This window comes from Bombyx mandarina, chromosome 15, assembly GCF_030267445.1.
Source record: "Bombyx mandarina strain Sakado chromosome 15, ASM3026744v2".
Taxonomy (NCBI): domain Eukaryota; kingdom Metazoa; phylum Arthropoda; class Insecta; order Lepidoptera; family Bombycidae; genus Bombyx; species Bombyx mandarina.
In genome coordinates this window covers 957,568-979,378 of record NC_143221.1, presented here as the reverse complement: position 1 = coordinate 979,378, position 21,811 = coordinate 957,568, and the positions used below count along the sequence as shown (strand labels likewise).

The window sequence follows — 21,811 nt, the reverse complement described above, 5'->3', positions numbered from 1 at the left end:
TGATGTGAAGTAGAAGTTACTGGTGGTAGAACCTCTTGTGAGTCCGCGCAGATAGGTACCACCACCCTGCCTATTCTGCCGTGAAGTAGTAATGCGTTTCGGTTTGAAGGGTGAGGCAGTTGTTGTAACTATACTGAGATCTTAGAACTTATATCTCAAGGTGGGTGGCGCATTTACGTTGTAGATGTCTATGGGCTCCAGTAACCACTTAACACCAGGTGGGCTGTGAGCTCGTGTACCCATCTAAGCAATAAAAAAAAAAGTAGTCACCCTCGCCCATGGACAGTAATGTCAGGGATACAGCAAAGTCGCTGCCTACCACTGACGATCCAAACTTCATTTCTAGAAAGACGTCATGGCGGTTGGGAATTTATTCCCAAGACGAATGCTATGTGCCTTGTAGGTACTTGCCTCTAAAATCCTCTTAATATAATATAAAGAAAGTGGAAGTAAACGGAAAGTCTGAAGCGTGTAATCAAAATGATACACTATTGGCTTTTCGTTATTGAAGCCTGTGCGAGGTCTATGGAAATTAGCTCTCCGATTATTGTTATTGTTGAATGTGTAAACAAGTTTTCTCTGGTAATTTTTTATTTTGGATTTTACCGCAAATAACCGCTACGCTGCCGTTGCAATAATTGCTATTCTCCATGATCGTCTCTAACAGGAGAAAGTTACGTTATTTATTACATTCTTGTTTGATTTCCGGATTTTCAACAACATCGAAACACACGGCCCACCAATAAAACAATCACGGATTTAATTTTTCCAATGATTACAATTGCCTGATCAATATTCACTCCGGAGTTAGTTTGCGTGTAAGTAGCACGTATTCTAAATTATTATTTTACGACTAATTGAAATAGGATGGAGTTAAAGATTATTTTTGTCGGGTTTATAACGTTTTTGTTTGAATTAACCGTAGTTACATCTACTCGTAATAATTTTGATAGTAAAAAGGAATCCCGTTTGAAAAATTCTAAACTCGCGGGAAATCGTGTTGATGTGTTCGAAAACTTATTACAAGTGTACGATCCTTCATTCTTAGCCGTACTTTGGCCTAAAATATCAAACGGTGTGCATTTATCTATCGATGTCTCATGCTGGGAAGATATGAGAGACATGTTCAAAGATCTTTCGGATGGTCAACTTTGGGCATTCAAAGGTAAGAATAACCAAATAACATCTTATTAAATGACTACATAGAACGTAAGACACTGTTGAGGAAGTACAGTATCGAATCGATTTTATAACTAGGTACTTAATAAATAATGTCCTCTTAAATTTTGGTAATGGCGCTAAATAGGTAGGTACCTAAGTATCTAACTCGCGTTTTTCTGTACATCACTTAAAGCAGCAAATTGAACGACAAATGCGCATAAACAAAGCTTGAGGGTACAGTTCTTAAAGTCGAAATGATAGTACATTACTATCCCAAAACAAAGGGAAGTATTGTTAATTGTAAAATAAATTATTAAGTCCTTTTTTGACAACCCAAAAGGTTGTCCATAAACTTATGGCAAACGCGTCTGTGGTCCTTTGGTGGAGTGGGTCAGACGCGTCTTTTTTCTTATTGTGTTCTACCTACATTGCGTTACATTCCGTATAAAGTACAGCAAGGAATTTCTATCGTAATATATTTTAGTATTGATGTGCCTTTGGAAAACATACAGCATTGTATTATGAAGAAGCAGTGTGTACTTAGCTTAAATTCCTTGTCTATGTCCAACCATAGACAGTCAATTTAGTTCCATCTTTAGCCGCTAGGTGCTGCCAGCAAGTATAAAGGAAGCGCAGCCATCTTTGATCTTCATAGCGTTGTGTACTTTCGTACTGTGAAGTCGCAAATCCACAAATATTTATTCGACTTATTATTAATTGCAAAAAATATTTATTTTGTGTTTCTATGAGTGCTATTTTGCAATCATTACGAGTATTATTTACCAATCCTATCATCGGACGCCATGAATCACGCGTCATCTGTTGGAGGTGATGTTGAGTCAAGCTCCATAATTTCCGAGAGGGAAGATGTCCAGGCGAGACGCGATGGAGACGCCTTGCGTTCGAACAGCTCGTCAAGCGAAAAAGAACAAAAGGAGTCTCTGCGTAAGAAACGACGGGATTCAAAGGTAACGGTCGATCTTCGAATCGGCTCGTTATCCCACCAGGTCAGTGACGTTGTAAATCTAATAATGCATCAACTGTGTGTAACAATTGAATGTAACGAAAATTGTTGTAAACAAATTGATCTCGTCAATACGGAAATTTTGACAAAAACACAACAGATTTAAACTAATAATCTTTGTAACATAATTACTGAAAACTTTGGCAAATCGTCTCCGTCGTACAAGTTATCCGTAAAAGCGTTTTAAATTGTATACGGAAAAAAGGGCTGTATGGATAGAAATAAGACGTCAAAGTTTAATTTCCGTGGTCTCTAACAAAGTATCCTGTTGCCAACGCACTACTCATTGAGGAATCTTTTGTTTGATAATACTAAATTGAAATCTATTCAAGTCCCTCGGAGGGCTACAATCCTATTTGTCACGACCTCGTACAAAAGGCAAGCCAAACATTATAAACAATCATAGTCCATAACATCTGGCACAATCCAGAGGGGGGCAATTGAAGACACCCACGGGAGGCACTGAGTGCCACCAAAATTGTAATAATTTGTAAACCATGTATGGTTACCAAACACCAAAAAAAAAAAAAAAGCGACGGATCAATGCGTCCAATTTTCGATCTTCGAGAGTTGAACAAGGTCGTAAAGATAAAACACGTAACTGTTTTCGGACACCTCGGTACCAAACTTTCTCCACCCAGGGGACTGGATGATAGAATTAAACATTTCTCAGGAAAAATTTTCTAGTATCAGTCGCAAAATTTCGTCGATACTTCTTGAGGATTAGTACCAAGGTACCAGTATCAGTACCTTCAGGAAGGAATCGGTACCTTCTTATGAGTTAGTATGAAATGACATGCCTACCCTTCGGTCTGGCTTCAGAGCCACACCTTTTTTGCTTCTATAACATGCGGGTCGCAGAGACCTTACGTGCAAAGGGAACTCGAGTGCTAGTGTCTACCTAGACGACTTCCTTTTGGTCGACCAAGACAAATCCAAGTTGAAACTTCAGGCTGCAGAAGCTGTGAAGCTTTTGGATTAACCTTTTTTGCTTCCATAACATGCTGGGTCGCAGAGACCTTGCGTGCAAAAGGAACTCGAGTGCTAGTCTACCTAGACGACTTCCTTTTGGTCGACCAAAACAAATCCAAGTTGAAACTTCAGGCTGCAGAAGCTGTGAAGCTTTTGGATTATCTGGGCTGGCATGTCAATTTCCATTATATAGGGTGCTCGGTCGCTCGGTCGCGGAGATATTGCGTGCAAAGTCGAGTGCTAGCTTACCTACACGACTTAATCTTGTTTCACCAAGACAAATAAACGTTTTTGTTCCCATAGCATGCTCGGTCGCGGAGACCTTGCGTACATAGGGAAGTCAAATGTTAACGTACCTACGCGACTTTCTCTTGGTCCTTGAAGACAAATACACCTTTTTGCTTCCGTAGCATGCTCGGTCGCGGAGGCATTGCGTGCAAAATCGAAAGTGCTAGCTTACCTACACGACTTGATCTTGTTTCACCAAAACAAATAAACGTTTTTGCTCCCATACCATGCTCGGTCGCGAAGACCTTACGTACATAGGGAAGTCAAATGTTAACCTACCTACGCGACTTTTTTGGTCCATGAAGACAAATACACCTTTTTGCTTGCATAGCATGCTCTGTCGCGGAGACATTGCGTGCAAAGGGATGTTGAGTGTTATCCCACCTACGCAAATTCCACCTGGTCCATCAAAAGAAGTCCAAGTTGAGTCTTCAGGCCACATAAGCTGTAAAGCTCTTGGATTATTTGGGCTGCCAAGTCAGCCTTACAAAAAATCAATTAGTACACTGGTTCAAGAGATGACATGTTTAGGGATTCGATGGAAAATTGCGAGAAGTAAAGTGGCCACTCAACAACATCCTAGCTCAAACTCTGACGGAATTACATCAGTCTATGCTAACTTGCAAATTGCGAACTTGAAAATTCTTGCGAAGTTTCAAGAAAAAACACCCCCGTAAAAACGGGCCATCCTACATGTGTTAACAATTAAATGCAGCGCTGACGCGGAGCCCCATCTCAGACATTGCCGATACACAAAACCAACCATTTCCTGGCAACGGAAGCTTCGGACATGTGTAGGGGTTACAAATGCAGTGCTGACACGGAGTCACATGTCAAACATTGCCGAGACACAAAACCAACCATTTCCTGGCAACGGAAGCTTCGGACATGGGTAGGGGTTACAATTAGACAAAATATTAACGTCCTGTCTATGGTCAGCTCAACAACTGAAACGGCTCAGCCACAAAAGAGCTATTTGCAATGGTAGTGACAATCAAAATGAATCTGAAAGTATTTAACTAGCGTTGACCTTTCGATCTTTAAACCTAAGCGATAAGTTCAAGATAACTGTCAGCTTATAATCTCTCGGGGAGATACAACATCGTAACCGACAGGCTATCACGAGGAAATCAACCTGCGAAATGGCACTTTTTACCACAAGTGACCACAAAAGTTTTTCGAAAGTGGGGTCATCCGGATATAAACCCATTCGCCGACCAAGATTGGATACCTTCAGCAGACTGTAGAGGATGCAACTAGCATGGAGAATTCCTCCTCTCAACCTTCTCCCCAGAGTACTGACTCACTTCAAATGTCTAGGAAACCTACCTGGTAGAGTTCCCAGACTGAGCGAAAGCATTTGGGGTCCAAGCCCTCAGATCCCGAACGCTAGATAACGCGCACGAAATCCAAAACCTGCCTCCTCCACAGGGTAAACATTAACCCTGAAAGCTTAGAAAGGGGGGGGGCGGGAGGTTGTACAAATAATAGACTGGTCTACACAGGAGAAGATTTATTGAAAATTAGCTGGTGTCAATCCACTTTGCCAGCATACTTACCAGCGACTAGAAGATGGTGCATATGGTGCTACAGATTTAAAATTGATCCTAAGTCTGCAGATGTTGCCAAATTCTTTTTTCTTTTCCAAAAAGAAAATTTTGCCTATAAAACAATCCTTCTGCATAAAACAGCGCTGTCGACTTTCTGTGGGCAACATACATGTAGGACAGCAAACATTCTCAAGCTCTCTAATAAAAATTGCTATTCTAAAAAAGCCATCGGAATAACTAAACAAAATTCAACTACTTATTACAACTTTACTAAGTATAGTCCCATTCACATGAGATCCGAGAATAGTTCTAAATTGGTTTTCTTCAAACCCAGCCACCACCAGATCACGCCTCAAGGTAGCTTGAAGGACACCAACAACCATGTTGCTGGCTACTGGACGCAGAGTTAATGACCTTACTTTGCTCAACATTTAACAGAGAAAAACATCTTTCTGATACCAGTCTTTGGGTCTAAAATTAAAATCCATTTTCGTCAATAATCTGCATAAGTGCTTTCTAAACATGAAACTAAAGACATGCCCAGTAAGATTCGTAAGGACTTTTTTCTAACTATGTGTGTTGTCACAAAAGCGGCATACCGTACTGTAATTGGAAACTGGTCTTCGTTCAACCTTACGAGGTAGTGGCATCAACCCATATCTAAGAAGTTGTAGATCAGCAGTAGCCTCTGAGATGGATTGGTAATGAACCAATAGACGAAATACTTTCTAGAGGCAAATGCAAATCATCCAAACGTTTACAATAATTATTTCCGAATAATAGAACTTCCTAAAGATCCTCACGATTCTTTTTTTCAAAACATTTACACCTACATGATGTATATACATCATTTATACAATTTATACATTTTCTTGTATATACAAGATAAAATGTTTATTACAAACTTATAAATATTTTTTAATTATTGAATTAACATGGAAGTTAACAACTGTGTTTTTTCGATTTAATAATTATATAAATTATGAACATTATCATTGCGCTTCATAATTTTATTATAGCTTACCTATTTCATCATAGCGTTGTGCTTAATAATTTCACCAGCAGATAACAAACACGTCTTCATAATACAATGCTGTATGTTTTCCAAAGGCACATCAATATTACGGTTTTACATAACAATAAAACCGATATTATGTGCCGAGAAGGAAAACATACAGCATTGCAGGAAGTTCTTCCTGGTGAAGACTATGAAGATCAAAGATGGCTGCGCTTCCTTTATACTTGCTGGCAGCACCTAGCGGCTAAAGATGGAACTAAATTGACTGTCTATGGTTGGACATAGACAAGGAATTTAAGCTAAGTACACACTGCTTCTTCATAATACAATGCTGTATGTTTTCCTTCTCGGCACATAATATCGGTTTTATTGTTATGTAAAACCGTAATATTGTTGTCTCAAGAAGACCAACTCATTATCTACTATCGGTTGTGACGATCTAAGGACTTTAACGTTTACCTATTGTCGATACTCGTAAGTGTCATAAGCATTTGTATTTGGACTCATACTTTTTCTCTTGTTTGGAAAAGGGCAAATGTAACCTAATCGGATGAATTAAACGATTTTAGATCAAATCATACCAAACTGAGTTTCCCGCCGGATTTTCTCAAAGGGTCGCGTTTCCGATCCGGTAGGCTCTGCAAAGTACTGCTCTTGCTAGGACTAGTGTTAGCAATTCCTTCAGGTTAAGCCCATGAGCCGGTCTATCCCGGCCATCTACCGGTCCGCGTGTAGTTGGATTAGCCCGTTAGGTCACCAACGATTAGGCAGGAAAAAAAAAACAAACTTATTACTAAAATACATCGTCTTTTCACGGTAAATAAAGGTTTTATATTCTATTTTACATCATTTCCAGTGCGTCTGCTACTCTGCGTAACACTGGATTGGATTACAAACCATCAGCCATCCTTTCATTAAAAAATCTAGTATCTACGGGCCCAAGCCTATATTTTCTTTGTAATTCCCTGCCATAATACCATTCAATGTAGGTATAAGATATTTGAGACATTGTTTCTTTCCACGCCACTTATGATCAGGCGTGAAAAAGTCTCGTTAACAAGTACACATGAAATGCGTTGATTTATTTATTTAATATGAATTCTGCGTGTTTCGTAACTTTCGCTGTTGATGTGAATGCTCGTACAAGTTCAGTGATCACGCTCGCGTGCTCACGATAATAATCTACAGCAGATCGTAATGAGTAATAAGTGTTTGTACCTCTATTTTTTTATTAAATAATTTCAGAAAAAAAAACATCAATAAATTCACATAATAAAATAACAACCGAAAACCAGTAAGGTATTATTTCGAAGCAGAGCTAGTAGAATCACACCCATCACGTGCAGACTCAGAATACGAAATTTAACAGTTACGTCAACAAATGTTTTTATTTTGGAAAATTATAGGGTAGTTAGCATATTATAAGAATGTCGACGATTAACATCACGGTCGTCCGTAATTATGTAATTACTAAAACTGTAAAGGATTCGAAACGCAAAATTAAAATGCCTACGTGCTGTGTATACGATTTGCGACAATGAAGAAATTACCAAAATTCAAATACATATTATATATTTTATTATTCATTATTTATTTCACATGTAAGTCACAGTTAACTCTACATTTGGCTCTTAAAAGAACCATAGTCCACAAAAGAAGCGGTGAAGCAAATTGGGTGACCTCGTCTTTTACAAAGACATCGAACTCGGACTCCCGGTACAGCTTAGAGAGTCAATAAGTGATTCGGTGGAATGTACATGTATGTAAATGCGCGGCAGTTGATGTCCACTTTTCAATAAGTTCTGCGCTAGACTAGGTGTTCTGTCCAACTTCGATTATTCGCAATTCCAGGGGCAGAGCCAAGCCCCTGCCTACCGCATAATACTCTCCACAAGTGCTCCACCGTGTACTTTGGGCTGGGCCTCATGCGCATGTCGTAAACATATCTTCGTGTGTTCGAGTCTGCTGATGATTTTGTATGAAAACATCTGCAAATGTGTTCTTTGGTTAGAGTAAAGAATAAATTGGCACGTACTCATTTCGACGGTTGTCATAAAACCGGCGGTTAGGCTGCGTTTATAAAATATAAATAACTAGCGACCCGCCCTCGCTTCGCTTCGGGAACATTTAATTTATTTATTCACACTATCTTATTGTAAAGTTTCATCAAAATCCATCCAGTAGTTTTTGCGTGAAAAAGTAACAAACATACATTCATACATTCTTAAAAACTTTCGTGTTTATAATATTAGTAGGATTTTTAAGGTTCTAACAACTTAAAATGTCTCTTCTGTGAATAGCCGTAGATTCATCAGGGCGCTACCAGTCCGGTTTAAATGATGGAAATAGATTCTGGCTCGGCTCAAAACATCAGTGTCTCAGTTTGGTGAGTTTGTTTTATTTTTCCATTTTGTTGTTACACGTTGTTTTATGTGTCGCGCTGATGGTTTTAGGTGATCCGAGAGGTTGGGCCGGTCGTCATTAGTTTCAAAACAATTGCGTGATACTTAATTCTTACTGTCGGCACTCTTTCTACCAAAAATCACTCCTACGTAGATAATCGTACTGCCAAGACACTCGGATGATTTACATCATAACACAAGCTCAACCCATTGAGTTTCTCACCGGATCTGCTCAGTGGGTCTCGATTCTACTCCGGTGGTAGATTCAGAGAATCCCTCCTCTTGTTAGGCAGATGTTGAAAAGGTTCTTCAGGCTGAACCCCGTAAGCCCCGAATTTACAGGCAGATAGGTAAAGAAAAAAGTAAAAGTTCAATTTCTATCAAATCAAGAGACTGGCTCGCGAGAGATAGATCTTGAAGTTTATGTGAGTTAGGTCTATTGAACTTAACAACTGTTTCACCAGCTAATATTGCTGCGGAATATTGCGACAATTTTTTTTATAAAATATTTGCTTTATTGCAGAATGAGTATGTGAGCTGTATTCACAATTCTACCAGGAGTTTCCATGATATCGACTATGCGACAGCCCAACGACTTAGAGCACGGAATTTTGACGATGGTACGTAGAAAACATTGCGGATATTTGCTACGGAATGAGGATTTTAAGCTGCGTAAACAATAACATAACAGGTCATGGTTCCGCTATGGCTCTTTGATAAAGAAAAAATATCATGAAAAAATTCTCTACATTGTTAAAAAGTATTAAAGGAAGATCAAGACTTACTACAGCTCTATGCCTCTAGTCTTACATTAGTCATTACATTCTAGTTTACATAATTTTGATAGCGGCCTCTTGTAGAATTTTAGATTTGGCTTCTTGTGTTCAAATGTATCATTATATTTTCCATTTGTATTGGAAAAGCAGCGACCCAGACAAGCAAAATCCCTTCAAAACTTTCTTGTACCCAACAATTCGAATATTGTAGTTTCATTACAGTTAATCGGAGCCGTTGGGTGCCTATTTCTTCTTATAGATAAATTTGAACGATTACAATGGACGCCATTTTAAGTGCACAAATTCTAATTAGTAACTGATTAACGATTGTAGATTCTCAACAATGGGCAATAAGTCTAGATCAGACGCATTCGTCTGCAGATGTGAAGAAAGTACCCATTAAACTCGCTTACAGTACTCTGAATATAGATTTAAATATTACGAGATTTCAAAGAGTAAGTATCACTAACTGAATATATTGACAAATACATAAAATCAAAAGGCATAAAACTTGTTTATTTGAAATTTTGTTAAAAAGCATAATCATATTTCTGAATGGGTGACCAAAATAAATTAGTCTCGCAGATCACGCTTAGTTGAAACAAAATCGGAAATAGCCAAATGTTTATAACACAACAATAAAATCACTAGAATTGAAGTGGCCTGACTAAAAATTTTAAGAAAATGAGTTTTACACTTAAACGATAAACAGTTTTTTATTTAATAACGTTCGTTTTCTATCCTCTACTGCTACTCTACGTACATTTACTTTTCAGTCATACGAAATAATACTAGGACTGTGTCTGCCCAGATCGTGTGACTTGAACGACGTCGAATCTATAATAAATTTCTCAATAATGGTTACCAACAATCTTAAAACTAACAGAATGCTCCCTAGGAGGGTCAAAGTTCAAAGTTCTAGACACGTTGAACCTTATTACGATCTGAAAACAGATGCTGGATTCATTCTACTCGTAACAATAACTACCATACTAATTGCTGTATGTATAATAGCCACAGTCATTGAAATAGATTGCATAAAATTAATACCATATAGAAAAAAATCGATGAGTTTCGATCTAGAAAAAATAAATGAATCAGACACTATAAACAAGGAGAGAGACAGCAAAAGGACAAAAAGGATTGACGATAAATTAGAGGATGATATGGATATGGCTTACACTGATGATTCATATCCAGGGAAATATGTTACTGATCCTAGATTCACTATGGATTTGGTCGCAGATAGGACAATACATAGTTGCAACAGATGTGGCAAGTACAAAAAGCACTGCAACTCACGCAACAGCCTACCAGTTAGCTTCAGAGCAGCAAATCCGTCGGTTACAAACAAAAAGAAGAGTTTCATATGCCAGCTGTTATTGTGTTTCTCATTAATATATTCGTGGAAGAGAATATTTAATAAGAACACATCTAACAAGGATCTGTCTTTGACACATGCTTTGAAAATTGGAGCAACATTTTGGGTTATTTATGTGCATGTAGTTGTTTCCGTGGACCAGATTTCAGGTGAGAATTGAGTTATTTAAATTAGAATTTCTCACATAATTCCATTGCAGTATAATCCAGGGTTTGGAGTAACCACAATCCAGTGGAATATTTAGTTTGTTGATTTGATTTGTTTTTAAATTTTGATATTGGTGGAGATTTAAGACAATAGTAATACATTTTTCTTGGTGACAATTCCTGATATTGAATTTCGAGGGATCTATGTACAAGGTTGATTGTACTCGAAACTTCTTCGGCTTCCAGAAATGTTGGAACTCTGTATTCCTTTTTGCGTAATCTTGCACTCCACATGTATTTATAAAACAAATCGTATTTATTTATAAAAAACAATTGTTTTTTAGGAACTTCAAGTGACACATACTCAAACAACAATGCATATAATGTATTAATGACTGGAACTCTAGCTTTCGACACATTGTTTTTTACAAGGTTTGTGTTTAATTAATAATATCGTTCAGCTGTGAGAGCCAATTTAGAAATAAGTTGTACGTGAACCGTGTTTAGCGGATTTCATTTGTACTCTTTTCAGCATGAGGCTAATTGAGGGATCTGTAATTGAAAACACAACTAGATCTACTAATAATTTGTGAAAAAACAGTTCCACTGTATATAAATTAAATTTGAATTAAAATTAGTGAACAGGCCGTTTATTATTGTGTCTGCGTTATTTCTGACGCTTCGGATTTTTTTTTGTTTTTTCCTACCTAATTGTTAACCCACAGACACAGCCCACTGAGTTTCTCGCCGGATCTTCTCAGTGGGTCACGTTTCCGATGCGGTGGTAGATTCTGCGGAGCACTGCTCTTGCTAGAGCTAGTGTTAGCAACGTCACCAGGTTAGAGCCCCGTGAGGTCACCTACTCCTCCGGCTACGCTGGCATTACCCTCTCGGTTACCAGCATTGGTAGGAAAAAAAAGACACGGGTCAGGTATTGACGCTAATTTAAAATGACATCGCATGCTACAACATGAACGGTTTCAAAACGCGAATCACTTTCTTTCGTTAGATTCTCCATTATTACAGCTAAGCACGAACGAACCTGTGTGTGTCACGATTTGTGCAATCATCGTCGGAATAATTAAACTGATATTGTAAAATTCCAGTGGCCTGTTTAGTTCCCATCATTTCTTTTACTTGAAGAGTCGGTACAGCATCGAGGAGCTCGTCAACTTTGGCGGTGCCTGCGGTCAGATCCTGCAATTCGTGTGTTTTGTAACCAACAGGATTATTAGGTAAGATTACTCATTTACTTCTATTTGTCATCAATCCCTTTGTATTATTGTTACCGAAGAACTTCTCTCTTATTACACTCACATATAGAGGATGATACTTAATTTTCTTTTGAATTTTAACAAAACCTGGGCATTTAAATTAACATTATTATTTCTCACCCGCACAAAGATTCTCATCATTAACGCTCCCGCAACTGGTGTAGGGAGTCCAACACTCATATAAATATTAGCCTATCCATTAAGTACATGTATTTTCTACATGGATACCAAGTTTCAAGTCAATAGGATGCCTGGTTCAGTAGTTATAACGGAACATCCGTAAAAACCACTGTAGATTTATATATTAGTATAGTAGATATTTTTTAAGGTCGTCGTGGCCTATAGGATAAGACGTCTGGTGCATTCGTATCCAGCGATGAAACGGTATTCGAATCCCGCAGATGGGTACCAATTTTTCTAATGAAAGACGTAGGTACTTAACAAATGTTTACGATTGACTTTTAATAAAAATCAAACTGGCAAAATTATAATTTGCGTAATTACTGGTGGTAGGACCTCTTGTGAGCTCGCACGAGTAGGTACCGCTATCTCGCCTATTTCTGCCGTGAAGCAGTAATGCGTTTCGGTTTGAAAGGTGGGACAGCCGTTGTAACTATACTGAGACCTTAGAACTTATACCTCAAGGTGAATAGCGCATTTACGTTGTAGATGTCTATGGGCTCCACCAGATTATAATTTCGCGGGTTTGATTTTTATTACACGATGTTATTCCTTCACCGTGGAAGTCAATCGTTAACATTTGTTAAGTACGATTTCATTAGAAAAGTTAGTACCCGCCTGCGGGATTCGAACACCGGTGCATCGCTACATACAAATTCACCGGACGTCTTATCCTTTAGGCCGCGACTACTTCAAAGTTCGGTTATTCTATTTAAGGGAAATCTTTGTTTCTTAAAACTAAAGAGTTTCAAAGGTTTTATATAAAAATTACATAAAAAAGATTTTTCTTTACATAGATAGAATGTAATACAAAAATTCACTGTGCCTGTGAAAAAGAAGAAGAAGAAGATATTGCTTTTTTGACCAAAGAACATCAATTTTGTATTTATCGTAGGCTATTGCCGTCTTATGCGTACGCGCTACTACTGTCGGCGGTGGTGGCTCGCGTGTACCGCAGCACGTCCGTTCTCACATTGTCAGACAACGATCACACTAACTGCGACCATTACTGGTGGAGAAACATACTTTACGCTTCCAATATGTACGACGAGGACGAACAAGTGAGATAAACTTGGTTTTGGTAGATGAATAAATTTTTATTAGCGGCGACTCGGTGGAGCAGTAGTTAGTGGCTCTGACTGTTGCGCCGGTGTCGTGAGTTCGATTCCCACATCAGGCAAACATTGTATATCACTGGTGGTAGGACCTCTTGGGAGTCCGCACGGGTAGGTACCACCACCCCGCCTATTTCCGCCGTGAAGCAGTAATGCGTTTCGGTTCGAAGGGTGGGGTAGCCGTTGTAACTATACTGAGACCTTAGAACTTATATCTCGAGGTGGGTGGCGCATTTACGTTGTAGATGTCTATGGGCTCCAGTTACCACTTAACACCAGGTGGGCTGTGAGCTCGTCCATCCATCCAAGCAATAAAAAAAAAAAAAAAGAATCCTTGAACCCATATCTATATACCTAGTCAGGTCATAAATTCTGTCACATGTTTAATGTAAAATAATTGAAACAAGTTTATTCATTATGTAACCATTCATATACCAAAATGAACTTAACAAAACATAGATTCTTATGACACTAAAGTTTATTCAAAATGACCTCCGTGATTTTGAATACAGGCCTTCAATCTGCGCGGCCAGTCGTCTATCGCAGCACGAACGAGGTCCATGTCAATATCGGCGGCTGCCTTAATCAAGGATGTCTTGAGTGACTCCAAATTGGGATGAGGCTTTGAGCACGCCTTTTTTTTTTTTTTTTTAAGAGATTTTATGACCTGGTAACTAAGACCTTTAAGTCATGTCTTATTTTACTTTATTTTCTTAATTTTATGAAAAATGATAATACGGAGTGAAATGAAATGAAGATGATTAATTTGAGACATTAATCAACTGGGATGAAATTTAATGAAATGAGATGATATGGGATGAAATATAATCGCAGTAAAATGGTGGTCATTTACTGAGATTTTTTCAGTGGACTTTTTGGAGGAACCCGAGAAGTTACGTCCAGCAGCTTTGTTTCATTTTCCCACATTTGTGCACTTTCACAGATATTAAACAGTTAATAAACCACCATTATTACACATTTAAACCTGAAGAAACACTAAATAGACAAAATAAAACAAATCACACAACTTCACTCCTCGCGTTCCCGCCAAAAAGTCTGAGCACGCCTTTTCCTCCAAGTGTTGCCATATCTTGTAATCTAACGGATTCAAATCTGGACTGGAGGAGGGCCAGTCTTCGTGCCGGATGAAGTCGATTTCACGCGCCGCCAGCCAGTCTTGTGTGCTCTTCGCTCTATGAGCTGGCGCCGAATCTTGTTGGAATACCCAGTGCCTGTTATTGAACATGGTATGAGAAACAGGTTCCACAAGGTTCGTCAGGACTGTATTTTGATACACAACTGCATTCGTTTTTACACCTTTCTCACAAAAATGTACCTCTGTTAAGCCCCAATAAGAAACTCCCAACCATACCATGAGCGAGGATGGAAAATGACCTCGTTGGACACGCGGAATACGGTTGCTCGCTTCTTCACTACTGTGTGCGTACACCTTATCATTTTGTTTGTTGTAGCTCTCTTCTACTGTAAAAATTTTTTCATCCGAAAAAAGAATTTCCCGATATTTTTTTCCCGCGTACCGCTTCAACAAAGCGCGGCATCTCTTCAGTCTCAGGAAGGTCTCAGGTCCATTAGACGAGCATTCAAATGATGTCCTGTTTTTCTTCGATATGCCCGAAGCCCTAAGTCTTCATTTAACACCCTTTTCACCGTGGTTCTGTTTAACCCAATCTGAAGGGCCAACAGTTTCTGCTTACGTCTGGGATTTCTTTGAATTCGCGCCTTCACAGCTTTTATCACTGCTGGAGTCCTAACAGACCGAGGGCGACCACTTCTTGACCTGTCATCTACACCAGAGTCTCCATTGTATCGTTTGATGGTACGATAAACGAATCTTTTGGTTATATTCAAAATTTTCAGTATGTTAAAAATTTGAATTGGCGCGTAACCGCAACGATGCAACGCAATAACTGCAACACGGTCTTCTTTAAGCGTCCACTCCATATTTAAAAATGAGTAATATTCTAAAAGTATACATTTTTATTTTCATGAACAATTCGACATTCGTATTCAATAAACTTTTTTGTGGCCAGCATTCTAAAAGAAAAGTTTTTACTGTGTGACAATACTTATGACCTGACTAGTTACATATGTAAGATTTAAACGTATAAAAGTATGTTTATTAGTCTCTCGTAGCCTAGTAATAACATAATCCTCCTCCTCCTCCTCCGTGCGTCGTATTCCTCAGTTCTGAGGGTCGTGACCTTTACTGAGCACTTGTCAGGACTATGTTCTTCCATTCACTTCTGTCCTCCGCGCAGTGGATAGCGACATTGATGCTGGATTCCAATATCGTCTTAATCTGATCGGACCAGCGCATGGTAATATAATGGCATATAATGTAACATAACAGGGAATCCTAAATTGACACCAAATGACGCTGCGTGATTTGCTTCTAGTTATCTATACACTCGTAATAATACGTGATGCAAAAACTTTGTACCCTTTTTACGAAAATTGCACGGATGGAGGAGTATAAAATTTCCCAGACTTATAGAGAAGAGGAGTGCAGAATATTAATATTTGTTTATATTATGCACAAAAAATACATTAAATCATTAAAATAAACATTACACACACTATCATGTATTTGACACACACGCATGCATACTATTTGCTTATTGTCAAACTTTTCTTATTGCTATGTTCAAATTATATGGTCAAATTGAGAATAGATTAAATCTTGTTTGTCTTTATTAATATTTGTCTATAGTCTTGGCGAAATCTGTGATTATAGAAGTATAATATAGTATTTGACAATAGTACCATAATAGTGTACAAACTTATAATTTCAATTTATTATAGTCGAATTTCGACCTGGGGATCACTAGTTATTGTCTCTAGAGTCCTCAATATAAGTATATCCGTTATTTTTGAAAAAAATTCCAGTGCCTCCAGATTTCATGGTACTTGTCAACGGAAACTCAGCTGCACGCCGTGGGTGCGCTGGCGTGTGCCGCGGGGGGGCTCGCGGGGGGGCTCGCGGGGGGGCTCGCGGGGGGGCACGCAGGGGGCCCGGGGGGAGCGGCGCGGGCCGTCGTGGCGGCCGCCGTGCTCATGACGATGTTGGCTGCCAGCGCTGCCGACTTCACAGCCGCGTACTTCGATAGAGGACTGTAAGTTTTATTTCAGTTATCCAAAGTCGAGGCGGTCGTTTATGTTAACTGTACAGTAATATTATTATATGGATACAAGCGGAGCTGACAGACGTTATTCTGTACACACAATATATATTGTTTATAATTACGAATTGTGAATCCAAAGCATTCTCGAATTCACTACAATACACCTAATAAAATTGTCCGAAATCGGTCGCGATTAGTAATTATATGTGCTTAGTGCCAGTTCTTTAACTTCTCGATCGCGTAAAAGTTGGACAGCGTCCCTTCGTTTGCCGCTAGGGACGCTGTTACAACTCCATACAAATTTGCGTTAACTTTTACGGGATCGAGAAGTTAAAAAACTCGCACTAAGCACACTGGCCTGGCATTGCCAATGTCCGCCTTCGAAGGCATTAAGATGTTTTATTGTTATAAATATACGTGTTCAAATGAATGTTAATAGATTGACGAGCTCTACGTCGGCGTACACAGCCATCATAGTCCGTCCGTGGGCCCGAGTTGCGCCGTACTTTATGGGGGTCTTTGCTGGCTGGTTAACGCACGTTCTGAGCGGAAGACTCAAGGTTTCTACGGTGAGACTGTTCATAGACCCTTATCTCCTTGAGCACAATGTTTACTTTAAGCTACTGCTCTTCTTCGCTCGTTGTTTCTTGAATTGCGCGAAATTCATGTATGTATTTGTTGTAACGACGCGCGCCCTCAAGGGTTAAAAAGAAAAACATTATGCCAGCGCATATCTATACATTTTAAATATACCTACTATAAATTGATTTAATTGTATGTTCTTTGTGGTCTCCTGCCATTTCTATTGCTGTATTTTTTTTCGGTTAACGGCGAGCAAATGGTAGCCCGTGTCCTACAGGTTCTATTCGATACGCCACTGTTAATAATAATGTCAAGGGCTAATACGTCCTCGTGCCTCGAACCATCAACAGTATAGTCTCCACAGGAGTCAGATGTCTTTAAAATAAAAAAGTACTTAAAAATTGTATCTGGCCTTATTGTAGGTAACTTCATCGTTGTTATGGATCATGTCTCTATCGTTGCTGGTGACGTCATCAGCGCTGCCCTGGCTCTCGCAGTGGTGGGCGACCGCAGCGGTGCACGTGGCCTGGCCCATGGCATTACTGTGGCCTGTACTTGCATGCGCTACTATATATGCAGGTACTTACATCGAATACAAACTTTTATCTATATACATATTTGGGCGATCGATCTTATACTCGATCGATCAGTGGCATCTTCCATCGAGTAGTAAACGATGCTTTTCTAATATTTATTCCAGGATTGTCATATTTAATAAATATACAAAATTTATTTATTGCATTAGGTGACATTTTACACATACTTTGAGTTCATATCTCTTTTTATTTCCTACCCTCTGTTCGGTTTGCTATTAGATTATGCTAGCTTCACCCAAACTGCGAAACTTTGCCAACACTAGCCCTAGCAAGAACAGTGCTTAATTTACTATCGTAACGGAATTGTGACCTACCCTTTTTATGTTTGTGAGATTGCTGGTAGTTCGGAGGCCTTTCCAGTTTTACCAGGGCAGGTGGACGAGCAAGGGCTCAGCCAGGGGGGTACGGATTTGCTAACAGCTATCCAAGCACCTCCAACGGAGATCTAACAACTCAAGAGTAGCTGTTTCGCTAATGAATCTAATACCGAATCGAAATCGCGTCCCCCCCAGAAGATCCGACGAGAAACTCAGCGGGCTGATGCTTAGGTTAGATTGCACGAGTAGGGTTATCGGGGTCTCTACTCCTAGTGTTAGAGCCAAAGGTGTATAATGCAAGGGTTATTGGATCTGATGGATCCGTAAGGACATGAGCGACCACAACCCCGCCTATTTCTGCCTTGAAGCAGTAATGCGTTTCGGTTTGAAGGGTGGGGCAGCCGTTGTAACTATACTGAGACCTTAGACCTTATATCTCAAGTTGGTTGGCGCATTTATGTTGTTGATGTCTATGGGCTCCAGTAACCACTTAGCACCAGGTGAGCTGTGAGCTCGTCCACCCATCTAAGCAATAAAAAATAAATAAAAAATCCGTAAGGACGTGAGCGACCCACTGAGAAGATGGGTTTTATAGTAAGCAGTTGATATTTTTTTTTTTTTTTACTAACAATCACGCCACGTTAACTGGTCCCGTGCTAAGTTCGTAAAGAACTTGTGTTACAGGTACTAGATAAGGGAAATAAATGTAAGATTTTTTTTATACACATACATATATTTAATAGACATCCATAACCCTGGAAAAGACATTTATACTTATCATACAAATATTTTCCCTTGGCGGGATTCGAACCTGCGACCCCCTTGTGTAGTGACCATGTCACTTACCACTACACCAGACGGCCGTTATTATGATCTTACGGCGTCCGTGCGACCACGTGGTTATCGTGTTGGGTCCCGCAGCGCCGTGTCGCGGCGTCCTGGGAGGTGCGTGCGCGGCGGCAGTCGGCCGGTTGTGCCCGAGCGTGCTGGTCGTGCATGCCGCGGCGGCCAGGCTTGTGCTGCTCGCCGCTGACTCCAGTGTCTGTTCGAACGCCACTTGCGTTGTGAGTTTTTATTTTATTGCTTAGATAGGTGGACGAGCCAACAGCCCACCTGGTGCTAACTGGTTACCGAAGCCCATAGACATATACAACGTTAATGCGCCACCCACCTCGAGATATAAGTTCTAAGGTCTCAAGTATAGTTACAACGGCTGCCCCACCCTTCAAACCGAAACGCATAACTGTTTCACGGCTGAAATAGGCGGGGTGGTGGTACCTACCCGTGCGGACTCACAAGAGCTCTTACCACCAGTAATTACAATTAATTAGTAAAGTTATAATTTTGCGAGTTTGATTTTTATTGCACTATTCGCTGTTGGCCTAAAGGGCTATTCCAGCTACGTGTACACGGGTAGGTGAGCTAACGGGCTCAACCTGAGGGAATTTGTTAACACTAGCCCTAGCAAGAGTAGTGCTTCGCAATATCTATCTATCTATCGCGACCCACTGAAAATCCGTCGAGAAACTCAGAAGGGTTGTCGTAAGTACTCTGTTACCTATTCTATTGAAATTTAAATAAATTGCAAGACCGCTGAAGCGGATTGAAATTGATCGTGTCTTTATGTCATAACTAAAAACATAAAAAAGGGAACTAATTTAACATTCAAATGAATAATCAAATGAAGTACCCGCAATTGTTAGATACACGAAAGAGTAATATATTCACTTTGTTGTTTTTCCCAGTGGACGTATTTCACAGCAGTGAGCGTGTTGAGCATGTGTGCTTCGCTGGTGGTGTCGTTGCTGGTGGAGATGCCGTTCTGCAGTCTTCTGCGCCGCGTGTGCGACCGTGCCGCGAGGTGACACAGACGCCGACCGAAGCCTTCTGTCATGGACGTCGCCACTAGAGCGTAGCACCATAGATAATAAATATAAGCCGCGCCATTAAAGAAACGAATCTAAAATGGCGGTGGCGATCATGCGCTCTCACTCTAAACTATTGCTATCTTTAGTCGCACGCGTACTGCATGCAAAAAAAATATCAGTTTGACTTTGTTCTCACATTGTTTCGGCGCGCTCTGTTTTCTCTCAAATTCTGTTGTATTTGTTGCATTTGCTCGTTATTTCGTTGTTATTTTGTTGTTTTTGTTCAATTTGGACAATTATAAAATACAATTACATACATTAATACAATTGTAGAATACATTCTTAATGGTTTTTTTTTGGTATTTTTGTACAATAAACAACTTTTTCTTTCTGTCTTTCTTTTTATTTGTTGACCCTACCATCTGTCAGTGCTGGTACATAGACGCCATTTTCGATTCGTTTCTTTATTGGCGCGGCTTATACGCTTGTGGTGAATGGTTTTTCACACACAGCACTAGCAACGGGAGACATACCTAAGAAAAAAGCACAGACTGTCAGATGGAGAGATAAACGTCACGATAAAAATTACGTTTTACGTTTTAAAAGGCTCAAAGATATAGAAACTAGTTGATTATCAATGTATGCGATTTTAAGGTGCGTGTGGAATAAATAAGTGCTTCCTATACCTACTGCAGTTTGAGTTCAATCCGCAACTACGACAGATGACAGCATATTTCCTAAACACCTAATATTCAGCGCAATACTATGAGGACGCCATCATGTCACGGAAAACTTATTGGCGCGTAGGGGCATAACGAATAATGACTTGAAGACATGATTTCCGATTCTCAATTGGAAAACTAATTATGTCATAATTTCGAAGTCAAAGGTATTAAAATTGTGACGTTAACAAAAAAAATATGTCGAATTTTAAAGAGTAACGTTTTTCGTGTATTAAATTAAACATTGATTAAGAATGAAACTGCTCGATTTGTTGCGTTGTTTTTTTCTTAACATTAGCTTAATGATATCATGAAATAAAAATCACATTATTTTATAAACTGTATTCTCGTAAAAAAAGGATTACAAACTAATGTACGTTTATATTTACAACTTATTTACAATAACAAATATACATGTTTAATTATTTACAATTATCCTATATTTCTAGTTATATTTAATTTCTATTGTCATGCTGTTTGTTTAATATGTATAATGATTTTAAAATTTTATTACACAAAATTGTATCACGTCAGATGAAAATTGTTAAAGATTAAAATGGACAAAAAATAATATGAGCTTTTTTTCTTCATCCATATAATTTCACTTTTGTCTAAATTAAAATACTACGATTCTTTTTTTCGTTAAGATTAACAAGAGCAAATACATAAAGGTTTGTAGATTAATTTATTATCAGGATTTTCATTAAATCGAGTGATTAATTTCGAAATTTAGTTGCACCAATGCAATATTTGGAATGTGTATAAGCTAACCTAATGTGTCATGACGAATTAAAACACATCGCACATCATAAAAGAAATAGTTTCCTCAATTTGATTAGAAACTTCTCCGTTCTGTTTTAAAGTGTGCCAGTGTCATGAATGAATGTATGTGGAATCAGCCTTTGCCTCCTTTGAACAGGTACGTAAACACTTATTTTTGTTTTTGTTAATGAATTGGAAATTCTTTGTCGTTACATCTCCGTCTCGACTCGGATGCGAAGAGATCTTCAGTCGTAGTCTCCGTGCTATGGACCAATTGCCAACTGGAACAAGACTGTCCTTGCGTAGTCACTCTATTCATTTACATTAATCTATGTAACAGGTCAAAGCTAGAAACTCCATCGAGCCAACCTTGAGTAACCTTGGGATAGAATCTCCTATACAATCTCACAGTGGAAGGAACTCCATCATTAGTGAAGTTCCAAGACAACAACATCCGTTGTCAGAGAAGTTGACCCACAGAGGTTAGGGCCTTCAAGGTTCACGCAAACGACGCGAGCGGGAAAGGTCCGATTT

The 21,811-nt window shown here is 39.2% G+C and overlaps 1 protein-coding gene across 1 annotated transcript; it reads left to right on the top strand.

Annotated features, from left to right (window-relative positions):
* The first annotated feature begins 734 nt into the window (after positions 1–734).
* LOC114242679 (uncharacterized) lies at positions 735–20,184 on the top strand. The gene is made up of 13 exons (XM_089733453.1): positions 735–1,165; positions 8,314–8,399; positions 8,939–9,035; positions 9,525–9,646; positions 9,968–10,721; positions 11,063–11,150; positions 11,825–11,953; positions 13,068–13,233; positions 16,195–16,421; positions 16,870–16,999; positions 17,435–17,591; positions 18,847–18,989; positions 19,671–20,184. The coding sequence occupies exons 1-13, from the start codon at positions 868–870 to the stop codon at positions 19,788–19,790; spliced, it is 2,517 nt and encodes an 838-aa protein (XP_089589579.1). The 5' UTR covers positions 735–867; the 3' UTR covers positions 19,791–20,184.
* The last annotated feature ends 1,627 nt before the right edge of the window (positions 20,185–21,811 follow it).